Below are 23,776 nucleotides of genomic sequence, written 5' to 3'. Positions count from 1 at the left end.
CAAGTTTTTCAGATTGGTGCGCGTCTTTTGTGTTCTAATTGTGTAGGTGAAGGAAAACAAAGGCCATACACGACCATCAAGATAACGTGAACAACCTATGTTTAATGAAAATCATTATGAAAAATTGATCAAGGTAATTATGAATTGGTTAATTCTATCCATGATGTATGGCCCAGATCCGGCCCAGATCCAGCCCACAATGCGTAAACAATAAATTATGTATGTTAACTTATTGAGTAAGGACCTAGTTAACTAGTGTTATTTGAGAAACGAAGAGCTCGAGGAAAATATTAAGGGCTTCGATCTTAATAGAGTGAGTATAATATATATTCATGGAAGGTTTACGTTGTTTAAGTTGGTAAAAGTAAGGAGGAGGACTTCAATGCGAAGATTGATTTGCAGCCAAAGAGGGGGGAAAAATTTGAGTGAGGGTTGCAAAGTTAATGGATGGAATATATCGTTTGAAACATAATTGGTGCAAAAGCGGGATAGTAAGTTATACGACCAGGTATTCTCCTACTTGGTTCGAAGATTCATAATAGTCAATCACTTTTAGAGCGTCACTTATATGTTCAAAAAAAGGAACATCCTTAGCCTCAACCAAGTTAGCGATTCCGCTAGCAGTCTCTTGTTCGAATAGGAAATCCGAACTGTTATCTTTTGGCTTCTTTTGCAACACTTCCTGTTTCGCCTTATAGTACCCAAGTGCATCTAAATTTTCAATAAGGAGGGAAATAATCCCAGTTCGGAATAGTCTTTCTCTTACCTGCAAGTTTTTGGCAACTCTTACAAAAAGTGATATGATCTTTCTATTTTGGTAATTGATTATCAACTCTTTGAGAATTTGTGCAGCTGAAGAATCAAGTTCGGACATTCCTCTCAAGTCAAATATCACATACTTGGTCATAGACTCGTCCCTGCTTCTTTTCATAGCTGGATGAGCTTTGGTTGACCCATATAATTCTACTCGCTTCAAACGGGTTCTTAAATCATTAGTGTTTGTGAATGTTAAGGGTTCAGGGATCTTGACTATCAAACACCCTTCTATTTCTTCCAAAACATTCATGTTGACACTGGTGAAATAATCATCAGTAAAAAGATTCAACTGCAGCTTTCCTAATTTCCTATCTCGCATATTACCATTGTGAGATTCTTCTGTATGTTCACCCATTTTCAATAATCTGTCGTTGATATCTGCATCCACAAATGTATTTGTGCCAGGAATTCTTCCAAGAATCTGAATTCTTGATAAAGTAGAATTCTTTATTACTCGAATCAACAGATAAACGAGTCCAACCGCTATTCCTGCTTCCATAGAAAAGAAAATGGTGGTCACCACCGTCACAAAGAACGTAATTAATTCGTTATATCCTCTGCTTCGCCAGTGGAACATTAATTCATAAGGCGCCTCATCCATTAACAGTAATCCAATTTTTGCAGTTATCACACTCAAAATACACTTTGGAATGTAATAAAGCCCTTCGGATAGGAAAGCTATGGTAAAAATAGTGAATATTCCCATCAAAGCACCTGAGAATGTCGTCTTAGCCGAAATGGCATTGATCTTACTTCTACCATATCCACCAAAAGCTGGAAGTGCACCAAACATAGAACCCACTACATTGATGAATCCCAATGCAACTAATTCTCTGTTCGAGGAAATAGGCAAATTGAAGGTAGTTCCCAATGATTTCAGAGCGGTAGTACTTTCAAAAAACCCTAACATGGCACATAAGAATCCTGAAGTACCAACCTTCTTCATCAATCTAAATTGATTTATTGAGAGCGGATTGTAGATCAGAAAAGTTCCACCTTCTTGGCTAACCGAACCAACCACCTCGATTCCGTTGGCATGCCAGTCAAATTTGTAGCATAGACAACTTGTGATTATTACCATGATTAAGATTTCAGGAATGTAAATCAACTTGTCCAGGAACCTGAAATTTCTTTTGCTGCAATAGGATTTGAAAATCGATACACTCATTAAAAATGTAAATGAGGCAAAGCTAATTTTGAAGGTTAATGGTTCATATCTATCATAGTGGTGGATCAAAAACATAAACTTATCAAAGGGAGAGTGGATATCCATATCGGTAGGGTCATTAGATATTAGATTCATTAACTTGGTCAACCCAAGCATCAGTACTAGACTGTTGATAGCCATGACTATACCCACACCACTTATAAAGCCCTTTAACAATGAACCACTCAACACATTATCAAGGAACCCAAACCGCCCCAAACCAAACCCCAACAATGTAGCACCACTGATGAAAGTCATTGCTACGACAAGATCAACAGGGTTAATGTCCGTTTTGTTGTGGTGCAAAATAGGTTCCACGGCTTGTCCTACTATTAATGAGATTGCTGATTCGGGTCCCGTAATCATCTGTGGCACACTTCCAAAAATCAAGTATATCAAAGGTGCCACTCCCAATGACATCAACCCACATATTACTGGTACATGCGCTAACGATGTCGCATAAGATATAGATAAAGGAAGTTGGAAAAATACTAATGACAAACCTCCTAATAAGTCACCCAAAAAGAATGGTAATGAGTAGTGATTGACCCAAGACAAGATTGGTAGATAGTATGGCAATAACTCTCCCCATGACATCGAGTCCGAGTCTTCATCAGTCACTGGTCGATACTCAGACGGATGTTGACTAGGTCCGGAAATCCCCATTCCACCTGGAATTTTGGAAAACAGAGTCTGATCTTCACCAGAGTGTTCCTGGTCAGGTTCCTCTTCGTCACCAAAATGGAAAGAGCCTTCATAATATTGGATAGAGCCGGAGTTTTGCATTTCAGAGCTTTTTCCTATATTAAGTGGTTGGTTTTCTCCCTCGTAAACTGAACGATATTCGATGCCTCTGCTTGGTAAAAGTCGACTACTTTCGTGAGGGTTCACTCTTTGGTGGGAGATCTTCCTGATGCTCGGACTGGGGCTGACAAGTCTATTCTCACTGCCATCTGTACTTGAAGTCCCCGGCCGTGAGTCTTGGCTCATGCTTCTTCGATTTCTATTCGTCATCACTCAAATTTTGACACACATGGGGTAATGCATGCTAAAATCAGTGCGACTTTAAAATATGTGGCTACCAAAAGAAAACCTAACAGACATGTGAATAAGTATAGGTTTCTAAGGAATTGGAAGTTATGGATGATAGATGCGCATATAGGGCCATGAACTGAACTGTTTTTGGAGACGTGAGTTATTATATGTGTGGTAGGAATTTGAAGGAAGTATGAGATTTTGCAACTCTTCAATGCGGAGTTCATCGTTAGTTCACAATCTCATATTAAACCCTGATATTGTTTGGTTATTCGGAGTTCAGCTGTCACACATATATCCAGGCTGTATAAGTTTAAGGAGGACAACCAGTGAATCGAAGGTAATCCAGTGTTAGCAACCTTTATTGTTGTGAGTATAAAATACTAGACGTACTTTTAGCCACACTATGTTGATTATCATGGATAAGGAGACTAGTAATAGAACAAGTGAAATGTACCCAAGAATGTGTGATCGTGGTCACTATAGTCCTCTTGTACGCAATCGCTTTATGTAGGCCCCAATCACTTGAAGTGGGCTGATTTCCCTCAAAAGAAAAAAACGCTCCATCAGCACAAAACTTCCTTTTCTTGTAGTTGACGTTTGATATTCTTAGAGCTATAATATGCCTTCCAACATGTACATACATTGCTTGCAGCTTTTCTCGGCATACACAACACCAGTTAACTGAAGATTTTGCAATCATGGCCGAAACCGGACCTTTTTCGCGACCGTCCAAATTTTTCATAAACCAATCTGACTCAGTTCACCAGTTCAATTCAAAATAATGTTCAGTGTGTTCAAAAGAGGATTTGCTTCCACAGTATACAAGCTTGACACACTCGCATTTGTGGAGTCTGCTGGTGGCAAGATTTCTCCCAGTTCATTATCGTCACTCAATGCTGCCAACCAAATAGGCAAGCCAGTAACAGCGGTGGTATTCGGTCCAGGTGGTGAATCCATTGCTGCTGACGTTTCCAAAATCCCAACCATCCAAAAAGTCATACAAGTTAAAGGGGACAAGTACGAACATTACTTGGCAGAAGAACTAGCTCCCACCCTTAAAGAAATCATCCAATCTTCTAGCTACACTCACTTCTTAACTAGTGCATCAGCGGTTGGAAAATCCGTTTTACCAAGACTCGGTGCATTGATAGACTCTCAACCCGTTAGTGACATTCTTAAGGTTGTTGACGATTCAACGTTTGTCAGACCTATTTATGCTGGTAATGCATTGGCTACAGTGAAAAGCAATGAAAGTGTCATTTTAGCTTCTGTGAGAGCTTCTGCATTTACACCAGTTGATGCCACCGGGGGATCTGCGGCCATTGAAGAATTTAGTTCGTCAGCTGAGTCTGGAAGCAGAACTGAATTTGTTTCCGAAGAATTGCTCACCTCAGAAAGGCCTGAATTAGGTTCTGCTACCAGGATTGTTTCTGGAGGCCGTGGTTTAAAAAACAAAGAAACCTTTGATGAACTACTCGAGCCTTTGGCTACCAAACTAAATGCCGCTATTGGAGCTTCCAGAGCTGCTGTGGACTCTGGTTTCTGTGACAACTCTTTACAAGTTGGACAAACTGGTAAGATTGTTGCACCCGAATTGTACATTGCGGTGGGTATTTCTGGGGCCATTCAACATTTGGCGGGTATGAAAGATTCCCAGACCATCGTTGCCATCAATAAAGACCCTGAATCTGCCATTTTCAATGTTGCCGACATTGGCTTAGTAGGAGATTTGAACCAAATTATCCCCGAATTAACTGAAAAGTTGTAAGTAACTTTAGTTTCAAGTTTATATTGATCCCCTCCGCTTAAAATTTCTCGACAGAGTACGTACGAATTTAATACACATTTACAGATAGTTGTATCTCAGAATGAATTTTTGCAACTACTCTTCGTATGTTTTCAAGCTTTCAGAGCGGCTTTTTTCTGCTATCGCGACATCTAAACAAAGTGTTTTTTTTCTTACACTCTAATGAATGGATCCATGAATGATAGAACTCCACTCACGGTGGATAGAGACAGAGTCTCTTGCCTTCTCCTAATCAACTCACAGATATTGAAGAAAGCTATCAATATATATAATAATGTGTTGATAAATCTGCAGGCTTTAAGTCGATTACAACCGCAGGAGAGACAAAGAGTGGTTGAACAATATCAAGGTTATACTAGACGTATCCATTGCAACTTACAGGTTCTCACCTTCATTCACGAGAAGTACCATTTGGATGATCCGTCTCATCAAACCAGCAGAACCCCATTTCCATTCATCATCCAAGCACCTCCTGACATGCCAGAATTGAATAGTTTATACACTAAACTCACTGAATTATATCCTGAAGCTTTGCAATTTTTAAGATTGAAGATGCAGCAAATGAAAGAAGAACAAATGGGAAAGCTGCTGACCAATTCCTCAACTCCTAACGTAACCAATACCATGCCCAACAGTATTCCTAATAATTCCATGCAGAATCGAATGCCGAGTAACGTTTCTGGAAATATAATGAACAATATTCCTAACAACATACAACAGCCTCCTATGCAAAACTTACAGAACGGGATGCTGCCAGGAATGCTGCCTAATGGTGTAAATACAATGGCCAGTAATCCCATGAGTAACGTAAATTCACCCATGCTCAACAACATGATGCCTAACCACATGGCCCAGCAACGACATCAAATGGTCCAAAAGCCCCAGCAGCCCCAGAACCAGCCACCCATACACCAATACCAACCCCAAAAGCAATTTGCTAATAATGGTATGCCGATGAACAATATGACTGGTAATCAGCACCAGCACCAGCAACAACAACATCAACAACAACAACATCAACAACAACAACAACAATTGAACCAAGCGGTGGCACCTCAACTGTTATACCAGCAGATGAATGATGGGTCACCCGGATTACTGGAGTTTTTCAATTGAGAGTCGAAGCCAAATTATGTACTTTATTTTTCACCCATCGGAAGTTTGTATACTGATATGTACAATACCACAAGTTTTCATTAGGTACTCCGCCTGCACTGCCGTCTATTAAATACATATATATATAAACTATGCGCCCTTAGCCATGCATAAGATCATGGAACTCGTGATTTAACATATCACCATAGCCTGGCGTATCTTGTGTGACTTTGCTGTCAAAGGCTTCAAGAACTTCAGTCATCTCTTCACCGTCATCAGATGATTCATTGAACTCATTTCCTGGAGTTGCAGAAGAAGCTGGTTTGTTAGGCGCATGTTGCAACCAAACCGCATCATTGGTAATTTCGTGCCATAATTTTTGCTCTTCATTAAACTCGGTGAATCCTTCGATACCTTCAGCTTCATTCTTCGGATATAGAGTTTCAAGCTCGTTCATATCGTATGCGTCAAACTTAATACTGATCAAAGGTTCAAGCTCGTTGTTGATGTTGAGCTCATTTTGTCCGATTGAATCATTACTCTGGTGTTGGTCAGTTTTCTCATGGTTAGTCATGTTCAAGGTCGGTGGCTCAACAGGCATTTCAGGATCATTAGGGCTAACACTGGTTGAAAATAGTCCTTCGTCATCATGTTTAGTCAATAAGTCCCTCATGACTCTGTTGAAGTCTAAAATGCTAATCAACTTCAATAGTTGTGCTCTCCTTACAGCTGCAGGATAGTTTCCTAGTTTTTTCATCTTGGTGAATACTGTCAAGGCATGATCCAAATGTTCTTTGGTGGCATCGTGTAATCCAAATGACGAGTTAAACAAGATCAATGTTAAGGCTGAAGTGAATAAATACTCTCTGTCCATCCACCCAAATAACGCCACCATATTATCCGGTAGTAATGCCCAAATCGATCTTACTGTATTTATAGAAGCTTGAAAGGAAGCATTTAACAAAGTTATAACGTTTTTGGAGTACCTTGACAAATCCACATATTTGTTAACGTTGTTTTGGGTTTGTAATTCTTTCAATTTTTTCGAAGCAAAATGGAAAAGTAACGGCCTCACAGCCAAGTTGATACCCTGGAAGTATTCAGTCATCAAATTGACTATTAAACGGGATATCTTTAGATCCTCACTTTGGAAATCAATCTTCAAGAATTCGGGCAAACTGTTCTTCCAATTCATAAGTCTGTGTACCAAATCAGACACAACTGGGAGAATATTAATAGTTGGTTGCTTGGTATATAGGCATGATAAGATTATTGCGTTGATCTGAGTAATTGTGACACAGTTGTTGATGTACTCAGCTGAAGGGAATATGTAGTACCCTCTGACATCGCTGTCATCAGCAGGAAAATCAACCAATGACATATCAATATCTTTGGGGAGTTCAGTGGAAACACTATCATCTGAAAAGCTAAGGGGAAGCCCTGCTTTTGATGACAACATCCTTTCATACATATAGACTGTCCACCAAAGTCTTCTTCTATGTTCCAACTCAAACCGGTCTAGCGTATTTTGTTCTGAGTCAACATGCCAGCCTAAGATCAAAGCTGACCTTAAAGCCAACCCAAAGTAAAAATATGATGCAATTGTGCAATCTGCAACCTGAAGAAAGAAAGCATATAACAACATGACTTCTATACCTCCATCTTTAGTAATGTTGTCGATAGCTCCAGAAGCAAATAAACCAGTAAAGAGTTCAGAAGCTTGGTAGAAATAACCTGAACCTGGTAAAGTATTCTTCGGAAAAGTTCGATTTGTATTTGCTTCTTTCTTCTGTTTCTTGTTTTCGGCCTTATACTGGTGCTTAGCTGTTTTGATATGAACATCAGATTCAGTACCCAAGTACATCTCCCCAGTTGCAAATATCAATAAAATCTTACAAAACCACATGGTTTCGAGGATCGTATCATCATCTCTATCGTTCTTGATTGAGTTCTCATCAGCATCGTATCTTTTGGTAAGATTAAGGTTTCTCCGCATGATCTTTTTGTTTTCTTCAGTATTACCAGAGTATAAGTTCATTAGAAACCTTTTGACTAGACCTTCATTGAAAAAGTAAAAGCATCCATCGTTATAATTGATGAAATTGTCCACAAGTAACATGGCATATGAATAAGAAGGTAAAGTGAAGTTGATTGAAAGTCCAGGTCGAGTGTTAGTTTTGGCCAATGTAATTTTGTAGGCGTTTCCTTCCTTTTCCATAACTTCAGCTTCTCTTTTGTCAGCACCCGCTCCTGATTCTGACATGGTCGATAATGGACTATTGGCTGCATTTCCGTTATTAGAAGGACTGTAAGCAGCGGGTACCATATTCTGGATTTCCAATCCAAACAATGTCATGGAAGAAGACCCCACATAGATTCTTTCTCCAGTACGGGATTGAATAAGCCGTCCATACTTATCAAGTGACGGCTGAATGATCTCACCGGTATTAAACGCTGAACTGGTGACTTCATTGAATAAAAGCTGGTTGTGTGGGGTTTTTGTATGATACTCAAATGAGTTACCTATTCTCGAACCATTTTCACCCGTTCGCCTTAACTCCTCATTCTTAAGATTTGTCCTCAAAGTAGCATTCTCTTTCTTTAGGCGGGCAATGTCGTCGTGAAGCTTCGAGAGGTATTTCATCGAAACAACAATCTTTTTATCTGCTTCCACGTACTCACACTTGGTCTTGGCTAACTGACACTTTTTACAGGGGTCACCACCAGGACACCGTACATGCCGTGTTCTACATCGAATACACGCCATGTTTGTTCGTTTCTTCTGCTTGCCATTCTTATCTGTTTCACCTCTTTCTGAATCTCCTGCGATTTCTTCCGCAATCATATCAACTTCGACTGGACTTTGGTTGAGCATCTCATCATTTATTCCAGGCTTTTGGGAGACCATTGAATATGTGTCACTATTAGATACAACTAACTGGTATCAATTTACTTTTGTCTATCCCGATGGGCTGTGTATCTCCACGGATGCGTTAATTATTCGGACTTGATTGTAACTCCTTACCGACGTTGTACAAGGAACAAATTTCGCGACAATCTGATCACAGGACCAGGATCACAGGACCCGAATAGGCTAAAGTTATCGTAATGGTAAACCCTAGATGGTAGAAGTTGAACTAAGCTAGGATAGTTGAACCTATCTTGATACCAACAACAAGAGTAAAGCCACAAAAAAAAAACTACACTTTCTACGTATTATTGCAATGGCTGCAAACTGACCCATATTTCAAACATGTATAAAGCAAACTAATTTTAATGAATCATTTCCAACACCGTAACACCGTTTTAAGAAAACAAGTTTTCTTTTCCTTCGCCAATGTAATTACCGGCTGGGTCGTAAGAGCAAATGACATATTGGCCCCAGTTTTCAGCAGTACAGTCCTTCTTGGCACAACCCAACTTGGTGGTAGACTTCCAGATCACTTGGGTAAAGTGGTCAAAAGAAGATGCACTGGAATAGTCGTAGTTGGAACCTTCATCGTACCAAGCTTCCAAGGCACTGACCCCATCAGAGTATCCAACTGCCAAGTTTTCACCATATTGACCACCAGAGTGGGTCAAAGTACCAGAACAGTCATATTTACTAGCATAAGCAGCAGCATATTGGTAAAGGTTGTCGTCCCATGTCAAGGAGCCAACACCGTGAGCAGCTCTCTTTTCATTGTGGGCATTCAAGATGGACGAAGCAAAATCTTGGTCTACACTGCCACCAATATTGGAACTAGAGCTGGTTGTAGCAGCGGCTTCAGTGGTAGCAGCTTGGGTGGTGACAGCAGCTGGGGTGGTTGAAGTTGGGACTGTCACTGGTGCAACGTAAGAGCTCACGGTCAAAAGAGTGGTTGGAGCTTGGGATGGAGCAGTGTAAGTGATTGGCGAAACAGTAGCAGGCTTGATTTCGGCATCTAAACTTGGGGTATTAATGATGGTGGATGATTGGGAGGTCGAGTTCAAAGTCGAAGATGAATTGGCCGAAGACGAGGGAAGAATGGTCGACAAAACACCGTTTTCTAAAATGACAGTAGCTATTTCGGTTTGGGTCACAACGAGTGTCGCAGCTTCAATGACGGCTAATATGGACAAACAGGTGGCTAAGTTAAACAATTGCATGATGTTCTAACAAGATCAATGAATGGGATGGGATATACGTGTGTAGGGAGCGATGGTGACAATACTAAAGAATGAAGTATTGCTAGAAGCTTGATGTTGTTACTTTGGGATAATAGCAGAACACAACAGAAAAAGAACGATAGCACCGGGGAGGGGGTATTAATAAAGAACTTGAATAACAGATACAAATGTTTTGAAAGGAAATTCACATCCACCAAGGAATTTGAGGTATAAATATACAAAATAAGCGCCGTTTTTAGAGGCACGTAGCTTCTTTGGTTAAACTACATGGGCTTGTTGGAATCGCCCCATACACACCTTAACCTTTGCCGACATGTTCATAATCCTTGGCCATTACCTCTTGAGGTTAACCTTAACTCTATGTACAATACAAATGTTTAGGTTACATTCATTCACATAATTCTCCCTGCACAATTGATGCATCGCCTACTATTCAAAAAGAAGGAGCTACACGAGAAGTTATTTCGCGTTCGTGGAGAAGTTCATAACGGCCCATTTGGCGCGCTTTACTTTTAAGGTACATATTATTAATTCGTGTAGGCGCTAGAGGAAAGAATGCACCTGATAAAAAATGCTCGTCTCATTCCCAGTCATGTCTCGGGTTCATTTTGATACATTTGTAAATAGTATCGTAACTTTTTTAACACGAGCGCTAAAAGCTTCACCAGAACACAGCCCAGAAAACTTTCGGTTCAAGGTTCCATTAGGTCTCAAATAGGAACAGATATATAACCTCCCGGGTTTCCAATTCGGTGAAATAATTGGCCTCATCCGGCTGCCTATTAATATTCGATCTCGGGATATCGAATGTCATAGTGGGCCTCGACCGTTTGGCACCAATGCTTCAAATACTCGGTAGACCCCGAGAGCAATTCTAGATCTCCCACCACATAAAGTTGCCGTTTGGGCCGAGTCATTGCCACGTTCATTCTTCTTCTCTCCTTGAGAAATCCAATCTCATTTGACGAGTTCGACCTCACCAAAGATATAATAATCACTTCTTTCTCTCTTCCTTGGAATCCATCCACCGTACTAATTTCAACAGCAGGGTTGTTTATGATCCGCTTAAGTAGAGACACTTGGGCATTATACGGAGATATCACCCCTATATCTTGGGGTGCTACCTGCAACAGAGTAAGCTTTTTGAGATGCTGATTCACCAATGCCGCTTCATATTCGTTAAACTTGGAATTGTTCTCGTCTTCGTTCATTTGCTCTTGGAAGTCGCCTCCTTGAGTGTCCATCCAAATGCACTTAAGCTCAGTGTCGTCATCCCTTTCCACGTTGGGTAGGTCTACAAGTGAGATGGAAGCATTGTCTTTGAACGCTTGAAGCTTCCCTTCATATAGTTCCTGAGATGGGAACTGCATTATTTCTTCATTCATACGGTACTGAATGTCAAGCAACTTCTTGTACTTGTTGCCCTCGACGTATTTCACAAGCCGGTCAAACAAGGTGACTTCTAGATTTGCAGTGGTTTTCTTATCGATTTTGACGGCCGAGTCGAGGGTTTTGATGGTAGGAGGAAGTTGCATATTATCCCCAGCAATGATAAGCCTTTTGATTCCAAGATGGTTTATAAGAGGGATCCAACATTGGGGCTCTAACGATTGTGATACCTCATCGATTATTATGGTGTGGAAAAATGGGTTCTCCTTATTAAACACCTTGTCATCATATACGGAAAGGAGTTCTCGAGATCCAGCTCCATGAAGGGTACTAGTAATCACTTTGGATGCAACAAGAAGATCTTTGATGATTTTCTTTTCCCGTCCTCTTAATTCCTTCTTAAATTGTTTCAATTCTTGGTAAAGAGCTTTTCTCTCAACTCTTCTTTTACACTTTTTGATTTTAGTCAATGTTTCTTTGATATCGCCTTCAATATCAGCAAGAATGTCATTTGAGGTACCCTTACTCAATATGTCCAAGGAATGCTGTAAGTTGGCACCAAGAAGTCGGGCAGGGTGTCCAATTCGGATGACCTGGCCTGATGCTTCTTTTGACTTTTTTTTACGTTTAGTCGAAGATTCTGTGAAAGTTGGGGCCAACCTTTCAAGTATCGTGTCGACAGATATATTGGAAGGTCCACAAACAAGGACCCGTTCATTGTGGTTGGTCACAAGCTGTTGAACTATCTCAATGATGGTGAATGTTTTTCCTGTCCCTGGAGGACCATGAATGATAGTGACAGGACTGTTGATGGAGAACTCAATAGCTTCTTTCTGGGATTGGTTGAGGCTTTGGTTGAAAAAGTCCTTCTCATTCAATTTTTTTTGATTATTATAAGAGTAGTATGGAGTTTCACCTAGTAAAAGTTGGATGAGATCAGGTTTAGACTCCAAATCACGTAGTTTATTCATCGATATTATCATTCTCTTGTACGTTATCGAATTGGTTAACTTGACAATCCACATTTTATTGTTATCACTTGCTGTATTGTTATACATGTTCAAAACTTTGTCATCGTTGGTATCTTCGTCAACTGACATGCACACAGATTTGGAATTGATTCTAGTAATAACTCCGCTTAACTCATCATCTTTGCCATTGTCTTCATTCAGCTCTTCCTTCGTCCCCAGTCCTGCCATTTTATCCAATTTAACTATATCACCAACCCTTATGCTTCCAAGTTCGATTTCCTTATCGCTCCCCAAAGCTGGATCTATCACCAAATCTATGATGGTCTTCCCTCCCAAGCCAGTTCGAATATTATCAATAACCAAATTGACAATTGCAAGACCCAATTTGGCTAGCTTCTTGGAACTGTATGCTTCAAGATACACATTTGTTTGGTCAAGATCGATTTTCTGTTCCAACTCAATAGCATTTTTGAATCTTTCCTCAAAAGTAGTTGTCATTTATCTGAGTATGAGTTAGTAGTTGACATGGATTATTTACTCCCGTTTTCATGGGCTCAAGCTTGACATAACTCCAACTCCTATGCACCTAGGCATACTAAGGAGTTTTTTATCTCATTGATACAGCTCATTCTCTAGAATCATCAGGATAATAGTGGGATCTTTAACATACCGCTCTGCTTTTGAGATGTAAATTTGCGAGTGTGAGGTTACTGTTTATAGGGTACATTAAATAGATACAAGGAATTTAAAAACTATATATAGGAAGAACAAAAGAACCACAACTGCCAAGTTTCAATCTCTTTTGGCTTGCTCATCGACAAATTTCTTTGTCTCTCTTGTCAAGTAGTCAGATATCAAATTGTTTTGCTTGAAGTAGCCAGACATCTTCAATAACGAAACAAGTTTATCGTAACAAGTTTCTCCAAAGTTCAAATACTTGGCAAACCATCTGCGGAAATCAACAGATGATAAGTTGGAGGCATCAAACACTAAGCCAGTGTTTCTGTGAATTCCAGCTAAAATGATGGAGAACAACACCAAGTCTGCTGAATAGTGAATCAATTTTCCAAGCTGGAACCGGTTAGTACTCATTGATTGGGGTTTATAGAGACACAAAGATTTCGGATGTGCTTATCTGTTACATACTCCCATGATACGAAATTTAATATTGTGGTGATAATGCTATATTTAATTATCCCTGATCAATTTGAAACGCGAAGCATCTAAAATCTTGTGATTATTAACTCTTGAAGCTACTGAATGGCTAAACTATTTATGTTACTGGTCAACAAGGACGTGACATTCTCCTCGATAGCAATTTCTGCAGTATCACTCAAGTGCTTTTTGGGGTCTTGTTTACCCACATATCTAGTTTTTAATTGCTCTTCCAGCAATTCCTTCTCTTCTTGTACTCTTTGATTATACAACTCTGCTACTTTGACCATCTTTTCGGTATTTTCCAAATTTTTGTGGTCTTGGTGGTCGAAGTTGCTCATTTTTAAACCTGATTGCCAAGTATTCTTATGCAAGTTCAATAACATATTTGTTTCGTAAGAAGTTTTGTGGTAGTCAATATTCAATGAGTAATAATGACGGTTCAACCCATGAATTAATGCCTGAATCGAGGGCTTATTCAAGTGACCGACGTTAGAAGTGGTCTGTCTTGGTTCCTGGCCCATCATTAAAGTGGAGGTATCGATAGTTCTGAATGCGTCTATAACAACTTTACCCTTAACCGACTGAATAGGATCTATCACCACAGCCACGGCCCTTTTGTTCAATTGTTCAAATGACTGTTGGGTGTTCACATCCACTGATGATAACCAACACCCAAACCCTGGATGTGAGTGATACCATCCAACAACCATTTGGTCCCGTCCAGTTTGTCTCAACATATCCATCATTTTGGTTTGGAAAACATCGTCAACCGCTTCCACAGAAACACCGGTACCAGACTGGGGCATGGCAAACACATCAATCACTTGAATAGTGAACTCGTCGACGAATTCTCCCAACATCAACCCCATCACTTCCATTGGCACACCGGCTCTACCATGCTTCAACATCTTCAACAATGCCAATGACGATATGTAGACGGTTTCAGCATTGTCTATAGCGGGTCCATCAGAGGCAGCGACGGGCGCACGGCCAAATCCACCGGCAGCTCCTAACAATCTCTGTAAGTTCTCCATGTTAGTTAAATTTGTATATGACTTTTGGTGGCAAGTTAGATTTGATCGAAGTCGCGCGAACAATCAGCGAGCCTATAGTGTCACGTGATGAAACTCCTCTTGGAATCAATGCACTTGTATTGTGTAAGACTATTACAAAACTGGGTGGTTTGATTCAATTACGTCATCTATGTATTGATGTTGTTGTTTTATCGAATCCAGTTAGTTGGTATTATCTCTTTTTGTGTTCCCATTTCGCATTGCAACTCACACTAAAAGAGCCTTACGAGGGCAGCAAAAATTTAAAACTTTTCCCTATCCCAACACAAAACCATGGTTGAACAAGAAATTGAAGCATTGAAGGGCAAGAAGTACCCTGCAAAGCAACATTGTAGAAATGTGTGCTCACATTTCACCACCAAGAAACCAAATGCCAAGTCGGCTGGCCACTATTTCTTCGTTAGTGGTGAAAGAGAAGTGTTGTACCAGTATTCTGATCAAGCCAAGCCTTTTAGACAGAACAGATACTTTTTTTACTTGAGTGGTTGTGATATCCCAGGAGCTCATGTCATATATAATTGTGGTTCCGATTCGTTGACGTTATATTTACCAGAAATCGACTACGATGATGTGATGTGGTCAGGAATGCCATTATCTATCGATGAAGCATACGCCAAATTTGATGTCGACACGGTTAAATACGCCAGCGAATTGGAGAAGGACGTGGCTGCTTTAAGCAGTAACCAAATCTTCACTACCGATATCAACGACAGTAACAAAGCCTTCAGTCATGCTTTGACGGCTGGAGACCCGGACTTGTTCTATGCTCTCGATGAGTCTCGATTAATCAAGGATGAGTACGAAATCGAGTTGATGAAACACGCCTCGAAAATGACTGATAACTGCCACTTTGCAGTCATGTCTGCTCTTCCCATCGAGAATAACGAAGGACATATACATGCTGAATTCATGTACCATGCGTTAAGGCAAGGGTCCAAGTACCAATCTTATGATCCTATATGCTGTAGTGGACCCAACTGTTCAACTCTTCACTATGTGAAGAACGATGATGAAATGGCCCAGAAGAGATCGGTCTTGATCGATGCTGGTTGTGAGTGGTCGCTCTATGCGTCGGATGTCACCAGGTGTTTCCCAATTAATGGTGAATGGACTAAGGAACACTTGGAAATCTACAACATTGTTCTCAAGATGCAAAAGGCCACCATGGACATGATCAAACCTGGTGCCTCGTGGGATGAGTGTCACTTGACGGCTCATAAGGTGATGATTTCTGAGTTCTTGAAGTTGGGAATCTTCAAATCTGAGTACACGGCTGAAGACATCTACGACTCGAAAGTCAGTGTTCGGTTTTTCCCTCATGGTTTGGGCCACTTGCTTGGAATGGATACCCATGATGTGGGAGGATATGCCAACTACCAAGATGAGAATGTGTTGTTGCAATACTTGAGATTGCGTAGACCATTGCAAAAGGGTATGGTTATTACCGACGAACCTGGTGTTTACTTTTCCCCCTTTTTATTGAAAGACGTTTTGGAGACCCCTGAGAAGATGAAGTTCATTGACAAAGAGGTTTTGGACAAGTACTGGTACATCGGAGGAGTGAGAATTGAAGATGATTTGTTAATCACGGACGATGGATTTGAAAACTTCACCAAAATCACCTCTGACCCAGCTGAAATCTCCAAGATAGTAAAGGCCGGTTTGGCCAAAGGATCCTCTGGTTTCCACAACGTCGTATAAGTACATTTTATCTTTATTAGTGCCAATATATATCATAACAGTAAAAGCTGGAATGGATCAATGCTTGGTTGCGAAAGCCTTTCTCTTGCTCGCCACAAACCACAAATGCGGATTCTCAGGGTTGATTTTTATAGCAAAGTTAACGCCCGTGTGAGAATAACCATCAATCAATATCAAGAATGGATGAAGAATTTGACGTAATTGTCTTGGGTACTGGATTGACCGAATGTATCTTGTCAGGATTATTGTCTGTTGAAGGCAAAAAGGTCTTACACATTGACAAACAAGATTTTTATGGGGGAGAATCAGCATCATTGAACTTATCTCAGGTATACTCTAAATTCAGACCTTCAGGTCAAAAGCCTGAATTGGCCGGTAGAGATAGAGACTGGTGTATTGACTTAATTCCTAAGTTCTTAATGTCCAATGGAGAATTGACCAATATTTTGGTTCACACCGATGTCACTAGATATATCGAGTTCAAACAAATTGGTGGAAGTTATGTGTACAGAAATGGCAGAATCGCCAAGGTCCCGGCCAATGAAATGGAAGCAGTCAGGTCATCGTTGATGGGAATTTTCGAAAAGAGAAGAATGAAGGGTTTCTTGGAGTTTATTGCCAAATATGATGAGGACGATAAATCCACTCATCAAGGATTGGATTTGGATAACAACACCATGAATGAAGTCTATAATTATTTCAGATTAGAGAACGGGACGAAAGATTTCATCGGCCACGCTATGGCCTTATGGCCCAATGATGATTACTTGAATGAACCTGCTAAGCCAACCTATGAACGAATCATTTTGTACGTCCAGTCGGTGGCCAAGTATGGAAAGTCGCCTTATATTTACCCATTGTATGGATTGGGTGAATTACCTCAAGGTTTTGCGAGGTTGTCTGCCATATATGGTGGTACCTATATGTTGGGAACTCCAATCGATGAAATCTTGTACGACGAAAAGAAGAACTTCGCTGGGGTTATCACCAAAGAAGGTAAAGCCAAGGCCCCAATTGTCATCGCCGACCCTACTTATTTTCCTGAAAGAGTCAAGAAGACAGGCCAAAAAGTCATTAGAGCTATGTGCATTTTGGATCACCCCGTCGCCAACACCTCTGACTTGGACTCGTTGCAATTGATTATTCCCCAAAATCAAGTTGGCAGAAAGCATGATATCTACGTAGCTGTGGTGTCGGATGTTCACTGTGTAGTGCCAAAAGGGTACTACTTGGCCATAGTTTCCACTATTATTGAAACCGAAACTCCTCATGTTGAGTTGGAGCCAGCTTTCAAATTATTGGGTTCCCGAGTTGATACTTTAATGGGTATTGCCGAATTGTATGAGCCCCAGGATGATGGTACTTCCAGTGGAATCTTCATTTCGAAGAGTTATGACTCTACTTCACATTTTGAATCTATGACTGATGATGTTAAAGATTTATACTTTAGAGTTACCGGTAAGCCATTGGTCTTGAAGAAAAGACCATCTGACCAGGAAGAGGACGATGCCTTAAATGGTCTTTAAATCCCTCTAAATACTGTTTGAGTCTTCCATGATTGAATATATATATATCAATAAGCATTTTTTGCAACCGCCACATTGAAGTCATATACTGGTTGTGGTGTACGGCACAAAATTCGCTGTGGCACTTTTTTGACATACCTTTGACATTTTTCACCAACCGTGCCAATTATCTCAGCAGTGGCCCCGGTCGGATCTCAGAAACAAGTATATCATGCCATTGACCTACCTTGTCATCTCTTGCTCTGTGCCTCTAGTTCAATTCAAGTGGTCTACCGGGCAGTAAATCGTCTTATCTCGCGCCTTATCTGCCACACCTCAACGTCTGAAAAAAACGCATTTATTTAAAGGGCTCCATTTCCTCAGTTACATTACTCATCGATTCAGTAGAACGCTTTTTTTCCATTACACAACTATGACTAAGATTGAATTATCCCCATCGTTTAAAACCGTCTCAGGCAAACCCCTCTTGTTGGGTACTGGTACTGGTACCAAGTGGAAGGATTTAGTAAGGGCAGACGCTTCTAACTCCAAGATCTTGGTGGACCAACTTAAATTATCCGTCCACAAAGGCTACTATCATTTAGACACAGCAGAGATATATGGTACCCAACCTGAAGTCGGAAAGGCTCTTAAGGAGATTGACGTCAACCGTGAGGATCTTTGGGTTACCACCAAGTATTCACCTTTTTCAAAGTTCGGTCCTGTGGCTGCTTTGAAAGCCGGTTTTGAGGAAATCGGTGTCGACTACGTTGATCTATACTTGATTCACGCTAATAAATGGGATGGCAAGAATGGCTATAACTTGGAATCAGCTTGGAAAGAAGTAATTGAAACCAAAAAGCAAGGATTGGCTCGTTACATTGGCGTGTCCAATTTTGATGTCCCAGCTTTAGAGGCAGTTATCGCCATAAGTAAAGAGTACGGAGACGAGTACCTTCCACAGTTTAACCAGATTGAATTCCATCCATATTTGAAGAACCAATTCCCCGGTTTGTACGACTTTTGCCAAAAGAATAGCATTTTGATAGAAGCTTATGGGCCATTGACCCCTCTTATAAGAGTTGAAGAGAAAGACCATCCTCTTGCCAAAATTTTACCTCGATTACTGGAAAAGTACGGAAAAACCGACTCGCAAATCTTATTGAGATGGGTGTTGCAAAAGAATGTCTTGCCGGTGACTACTTCCAGTAACGAAAAGAGAATTGAGCAATCATTGGAAGTCTACGACTTTTCTTTAACTGAAGACGACGTTAAAGAAATCGATTCTGTTGAGGATGAATTCCAATTTAGAGGGTTCACTTTTGTTCTCTAATATAGTTTATAAGTTAATCAATATGTATTATCATTAATGTGTGTCTATGGATTACTGAAACAAGAAAGACGCAGCTAATTCGACATTACCTTCGCAAGCTTCTAAAGCTTGAAGAACTTGCGGCCGACTGAATCCCAAGCCGATCAACTGTTGTATATCTTGATCCTTATACTTGGGACTCTGAGATGAAGAAGATGAAGATGCTTTACCGGTATTTTGTCTCTTGGCAGCCGCAGCTGCTGCTGCGTTAGAGGCTGGGGCCTTCTTAGCTGGGGGGCTGAAACCGTTGGTTACTGGAGCATCACTGAAAATATTTCCTCCTAATTGGTTGCCCTTGTTCCCAACAGTGCTACCTAATAGGTCGTTGTTTTCAATCTCGTTATCAGCCAAAAATGGTGTCTCGATATTAGATCCTACCACAAGTTTATTGTTCACCAAGTCAATCAAACACTTGTGTGCCTTTAACATATCAAGCCCAAATAACAAGTCAACAGCAGTATCTATAACTGAAAACGAACAAGGAATGTCAATGTTGGAGTCTCCAATTCTAATGGGAACACTATGGATCTTACCTAAGATCTGAGTAGAACCCACTCCCCTAGCCTCACCCACAAATCTCCTATCTATCAACCGGTCGATTCCAACCTTTTCAGCCAACCTGGGAGAAATGATCGTTTGCTGGGCTCCAGAATCAACAAACGCTTGGACCGGATTACCATTTACCTTTATCTTTATGTATAACATGCTCACAGGAATAAATGACTCTGGTGAGATATCGTATGCTAATCTCATGTTGGTTTCAATCTGCTCTTGCCTAATGAGTTCTAAGATCTTAGCCTGGTTATCAGGGTTATCGGGGTCTTGTTCCAATCTCCTCATCTCTTCTTGTTGTTTTGCCAGTAATTCTCCCGACCCACCGTGATACCCTCCTTCGTTTTGAAAGTGCAGCAATGATTCTTTCATCAAACTTTTGAATGCTTCAGGGTCTTCCAATGCTCTTTCCATTTGAGGATTGCTTTGCAACATCTGATTTCTGGCCTGGGAGTTGTTGAGTAACTGCTGTCTCATAATCTCTATCTGCCCATCCATTCCACTTGTTGTGGCAGAAGCAGTAGAGACATCAGACACGGTACTTGGTGGATTTGCTCGGCCTCTCTTGTTCAAGGTAATTAAGTCGTTGTCCTTCAAGCCAAGTTCTTCCAAAGATTTCGAATCTCCTTGTAAAGACCTTGTGTTCAAGATAACAATTTGATCTGATGTTGCAATATCGGTTTCAGCTTCAAGGTATACTTTGAAGTCTTCAAACGACATGGCCTCGGATATCTCTACCGACAATACCAGTCTGTCTGTTTCATTGGAGATTGTTAACTTCATTGATGTGTTTAAAATATTTGGGAATGGCAAATGCCTGTGTATTTATATTTCTGATGTGAGATTTTGTGGCAAAATTAACGTAATCGGTTTTTTGCCATCGATTACCTTTATAATGTCATGCTGTTCTAGGAAGTAGTTTAATTGGTATGGTCTAGAGCAAAATACCATAGCACTGGTGGCTTAGGTATTGTTCATGATATCTCCATTGGTCTTATTTGCTCCTAGAAATTGAAAGACACAACTGTAAACACTAGAACTTCCTTCCTCCTCCAACCAGATTCTTCCAATCAGTATGCAAGTCTACTATAAGAAAAGCTAAGGCATTGTGTCTTCCATTCCCTACCTATAAATCCTGTTTTTTTAAAAGAATTCGAGTGACTTACATTTTGTTCACGGTTCTAGCAGTATACTTAATTATATTATATTATACAAAGTCGTAAATAGTTGATTGAAGAATGGGTAAAGATTCTATGATATCACTTTTATGTCGACTGGATGTCAGAATGACTCGCCTACAGTTGTGAACTTGAACTCTTCAAAATATGTATCAGTAAACGAAGAATCTTCGAAATCACACTTAATCTTCAGTGGAAGAAATCATGGCAATTTGGCCTCCGTTCAACAACATGATCTTAACTGGGCCATCCGTGTTCCCTTCGCTGTCAGTTTCAGTGACATCTTCCAACACAACGTTGACGAAATCATCGAAACCAACAAGCTTTCCTGTGAATTCTTTGTCTGTGGTCAACAAGACGGTGACAACTTTTCCGATAGACTTATCTATAATCTCGAGTGGTAAAACCGTTGAGATCGTCACTTCTTCTTGCTTTCCAGTGACGTCGACTGAGGGATTGGTTGCAACTTCGGCCATTTTTCTGGTTATATCAAAAACTTTTTTAACCTTCTCAATTTCAAAGTGCGGAAACGCTCCAAAATATTTTCATGCTATATAAATATTGTTTCTAACTAAAAGATCATTAATGGGCCTTGTTGTAAGAGCTTGACCTTGACCTTGTTTTCGACTTTTGTGCTGCAAGTATTTTGGCAGAACTTCCATTGAAGTTTGATCTCTTGATACGCCAGCCATCAAAGTCAATTAAAGCTTGCATGCAACCCCATTCAGTGATTTTGTTTTGTAACCAAACCAAATTTACTGGTTTCGTTAAATAATCATTACATCCGGCTCTAAGTGCATTGCTTCTATCCAGCGAAGCGTTTGATGAAGCCGTCAACGCAACAATAATCACTGGGGATCTGAAAAGGTCCATATCTAACTTTTCGCTGTCAGTCAACTCATTCGGATACAAGGACCCATTTACTTCATTTTCTGCAAACACACCAATTCTATTAATTCTCTCCAAGTGTCTAATCTCTTTGGTAGCTTCAATACCAGACTTAACTGGCAATTGAATATCCATCAACACTAAATGGAACCCTCCTTTTCTCCATTTCGTTATGGCCTCAGCTCCATTTTTAGCGATCTCGTAGTGGATCTTGTGTTTCCTCAAAAACGCACCTAAAATGGCTTGATTAATGGCGTTATCTTCAACCACCAATACAGAAATCGAAGGTAACACAGTTTCAGTAGCAGAAGTTCCCAATATGTTCTTCTTCGAACCTGACAGGGTTCTAGAGACCTTTGCAGATTTTTCATGAGTGCCATTCGATGTACTTGAGGTTGTGTTTGATGGTGGGGATGTCTTTGTGGACGAAGCATTGTTGGCTAAATTGTTCGGACCAGGACCCAAATTTTTCAATTGTTCTTCTCCCAGTTTCTTCAACTGAGTAACCGAATTCAAAGAGAGCCTGTTTTCAGTGTCAGCTACAAGTATTGCATCTGTCGGAGTATTGGGACTCTCCAAGCTAGATTCATTTTTCACTGTGGTGACATCGAGTTTGGGTAAATTTGGTTTCATCAGGGGAAAAGGCTCTGTGTCTTCCTCCAATATTCCTCCTGGGCTCTTAAGGTTAGTCAAGTTCTTATTTATAGGCGATATTGCAGAGTCTCTGTTCTTCTTAACAAAGTTCTCATCCAAACTCAACCGTTTCTTGTCGGTGACTCCAGAAGCTGAATTTGATAGAGAAAAGTTCTTTGGTAATAATAGCACTGCTTGGTTGGTTCCTGAAGCATGAGCCTTTTGGTTAGGATGTGATGAGTTGAGATTGTTTGAAGACACGGGGGATTGTGGAGGATTCGAGTGTGATCTTCTATGCAAATTGACTCCACTTGGCAATGGCAGAGCTTTTTGATTATTTGATGGAGATACCGATCTATCATGATAGATATGATTATGTCCCAATAAGTATTGTGGTTTGGGGTGAAAGTAACCCTGACTAGAATTTGCAGAGTTTGGGGATACAGATCTGTAAGTATTTTGATCTTTAGCTTGTGGAGTATGTTGAATGATTTGATGGTTAGAATAGTGACCTGGAGCATAAAGATGTTGGTTAACTGGAGACGTTGACCCTCTGTAAAAGTTTGACAAGTTTGTCTGGCTGCCAGAGAAGTAATTGGTAGTCATCTCATGGACTGGACGTCTCTGGGGTTCTGGGACATCAATAGAGCTATACAACTCGTAAGGCTCATTTGCATCTGGAGTTTCTATTATGAATGCGTCACTCATATTCATTCCACCAGGAAAATAAAGATCAAGTAGATTCCAGACGTTCTGATCAGGTTCTAGTGTCATTAAACTGAAAGATGCGTTGTGCTGATGTTGTTGCGACTGCTGATGTTTCTGCAGTTGCATGGGAAATGAAGTCGATTTATCAAAGGTGGAAGTCACCGGCGAAGATGAAGATTTTGAAGCCTCAGGTCCTGACGCCCATACATTCATTTTCTTGTGAGGAGGAGTGGGAACATTGGCATTTGTGGTGGATACTCCGGGAACTGCTTGCTTTCTGGAATGCAAGTCGATTTTTATCACAAGTTCCGCTGAATCAAAATGCTTTCCTAGTGCGTTAGGAAACTTGTTGACTATATGGGTTTTCAAATCATCAACTATATCATTCTGATTCACCATAACCGTAGTAGCTGTACTATTTGTTCGCCTAACCCATACCCTTTTGGATGTGAAAATCCCGGGGGAAAAGGGTCCTGAATTGGTGAAATTAGGGATAGAACCGGAAATAGAAGCTAAACTTCGAGGAGTCTGAGAAT

The 23,776-nt window shown here is 40.5% G+C and overlaps 11 protein-coding genes across 11 annotated transcripts; 5 read left to right on the top strand and 6 right to left on the bottom strand. All coding sequences in view use genetic code 12, as the record gives it.

The window, feature by feature from the left end:
- Positions 1-496: 496 nt before the first annotated feature.
- PSN45_001788 (uncharacterized protein) lies at positions 497-2,809 on the bottom strand (the record flags this gene model as incomplete). Its single annotated transcript, XM_066157732.1, has 1 exon — positions 497-2,809. One exon carries the CDS (start codon positions 2,807-2,809, stop codon positions 497-499), a length of 2,313 nt encoding a protein of 770 aa, XP_066013829.1.
- Positions 2,810-3,842: 1,033 nt separating this feature from the next.
- On the top strand, positions 3,843-4,829 carry ETF1 (Electron transfer flavoprotein alpha-subunit; the record flags this gene model as incomplete). The annotated part of the gene is made up of 1 exon (XM_006690302.2): positions 3,843-4,829. One exon carries the CDS (start codon positions 3,843-3,845, stop codon positions 4,827-4,829), a length of 987 nt encoding a protein of 328 aa, XP_006690365.1.
- Positions 4,830-5,030: 201 nt separating this feature from the next.
- PSN45_001786 (uncharacterized protein) lies at positions 5,031-5,984 on the top strand (the record flags this gene model as incomplete). The annotated part of the gene is made up of 1 exon (XM_066157731.1): positions 5,031-5,984. One exon carries the CDS (start codon positions 5,031-5,033, stop codon positions 5,982-5,984), a length of 954 nt encoding a protein of 317 aa, XP_066013828.1.
- Positions 5,985-6,123: 139 nt separating this feature from the next.
- PUT3 (Transcriptional activator) lies at positions 6,124-10,091 on the bottom strand (the record flags this gene model as incomplete). Its single annotated transcript, XM_006689606.2, has 2 exons — positions 6,124-8,897; positions 9,311-10,091. The coding sequence occupies 2 exons, from the start codon at positions 10,089-10,091 to the stop codon at positions 6,124-6,126; spliced, it is 3,555 nt and encodes a 1,184-aa protein (XP_006689669.2).
- An 803-nt stretch (positions 10,092-10,894) lies between these two features.
- PSN45_001784 (DNA polymerase alpha-associated DNA helicase A) lies at positions 10,895-12,970 on the bottom strand (the record flags this gene model as incomplete). Its single annotated transcript, XM_006689608.2, has 1 exon — positions 10,895-12,970. One exon carries the CDS (start codon positions 12,968-12,970, stop codon positions 10,895-10,897), a length of 2,076 nt encoding a protein of 691 aa, XP_006689671.2.
- Positions 12,971-13,264: 294 nt separating this feature from the next.
- Positions 13,265-14,664, bottom strand: RPN11 (multicatalytic endopeptidase; the record flags this gene model as incomplete). The annotated part of the gene is made up of 2 exons (XM_006689610.2): positions 13,265-13,518; positions 13,755-14,664. The coding sequence occupies 2 exons, from the start codon at positions 14,662-14,664 to the stop codon at positions 13,265-13,267; spliced, it is 1,164 nt and encodes a 387-aa protein (XP_006689673.2).
- A 312-nt stretch (positions 14,665-14,976) lies between these two features.
- PSN45_001782 (Xaa-Pro dipeptidase) lies at positions 14,977-16,404 on the top strand (the record flags this gene model as incomplete). The annotated part of the gene is made up of 1 exon (XM_006689611.2): positions 14,977-16,404. One exon carries the CDS (start codon positions 14,977-14,979, stop codon positions 16,402-16,404), a length of 1,428 nt encoding a protein of 475 aa, XP_006689674.1.
- A 179-nt stretch (positions 16,405-16,583) lies between these two features.
- On the top strand, positions 16,584-17,930 carry GDI1 (Rab GDP dissociation inhibitor alpha; the record flags this gene model as incomplete). Its single annotated transcript, XM_006690305.2, has 1 exon — positions 16,584-17,930. The coding sequence occupies one exon, from the start codon at positions 16,584-16,586 to the stop codon at positions 17,928-17,930; it is 1,347 nt and encodes a 448-aa protein (XP_006690368.1).
- A 412-nt stretch (positions 17,931-18,342) lies between these two features.
- PSN45_001780 (aldo/keto reductase) lies at positions 18,343-19,242 on the top strand (the record flags this gene model as incomplete). Its single annotated transcript, XM_006689612.1, has 1 exon — positions 18,343-19,242. The coding sequence occupies one exon, from the start codon at positions 18,343-18,345 to the stop codon at positions 19,240-19,242; it is 900 nt and encodes a 299-aa protein (XP_006689675.1).
- Positions 19,243-19,293: 51 nt separating this feature from the next.
- On the bottom strand, positions 19,294-20,616 carry DDI1 (DNA damage-inducible protein 1; the record flags this gene model as incomplete). Its single annotated transcript, XM_066157730.1, has 1 exon — positions 19,294-20,616. One exon carries the CDS (start codon positions 20,614-20,616, stop codon positions 19,294-19,296), a length of 1,323 nt encoding a protein of 440 aa, XP_066013827.1.
- Positions 20,617-21,193: 577 nt separating this feature from the next.
- MgSsk1 (Two-component response regulator SSK1p) lies at positions 21,194-23,639 on the bottom strand (the record flags this gene model as incomplete). Its single annotated transcript, XM_066157729.1, has 2 exons — positions 21,194-21,491; positions 21,628-23,639. The coding sequence occupies 2 exons, from the start codon at positions 23,637-23,639 to the stop codon at positions 21,194-21,196; spliced, it is 2,310 nt and encodes a 769-aa protein (XP_066013826.1).
- Positions 23,640-23,776: the final 137 nt, after the last annotated feature.

This window comes from Yamadazyma tenuis, chromosome 2, assembly GCF_029203305.1.
Source record: "Yamadazyma tenuis chromosome 2, complete sequence".
Taxonomy (NCBI): Eukaryota; Fungi; Ascomycota; class Pichiomycetes; order Serinales; family Debaryomycetaceae; genus Yamadazyma; species Yamadazyma tenuis.
Note: the sequence above shows the minus strand (reverse complement) of the source record. Positions and strands in the feature narration are given on the sequence as shown.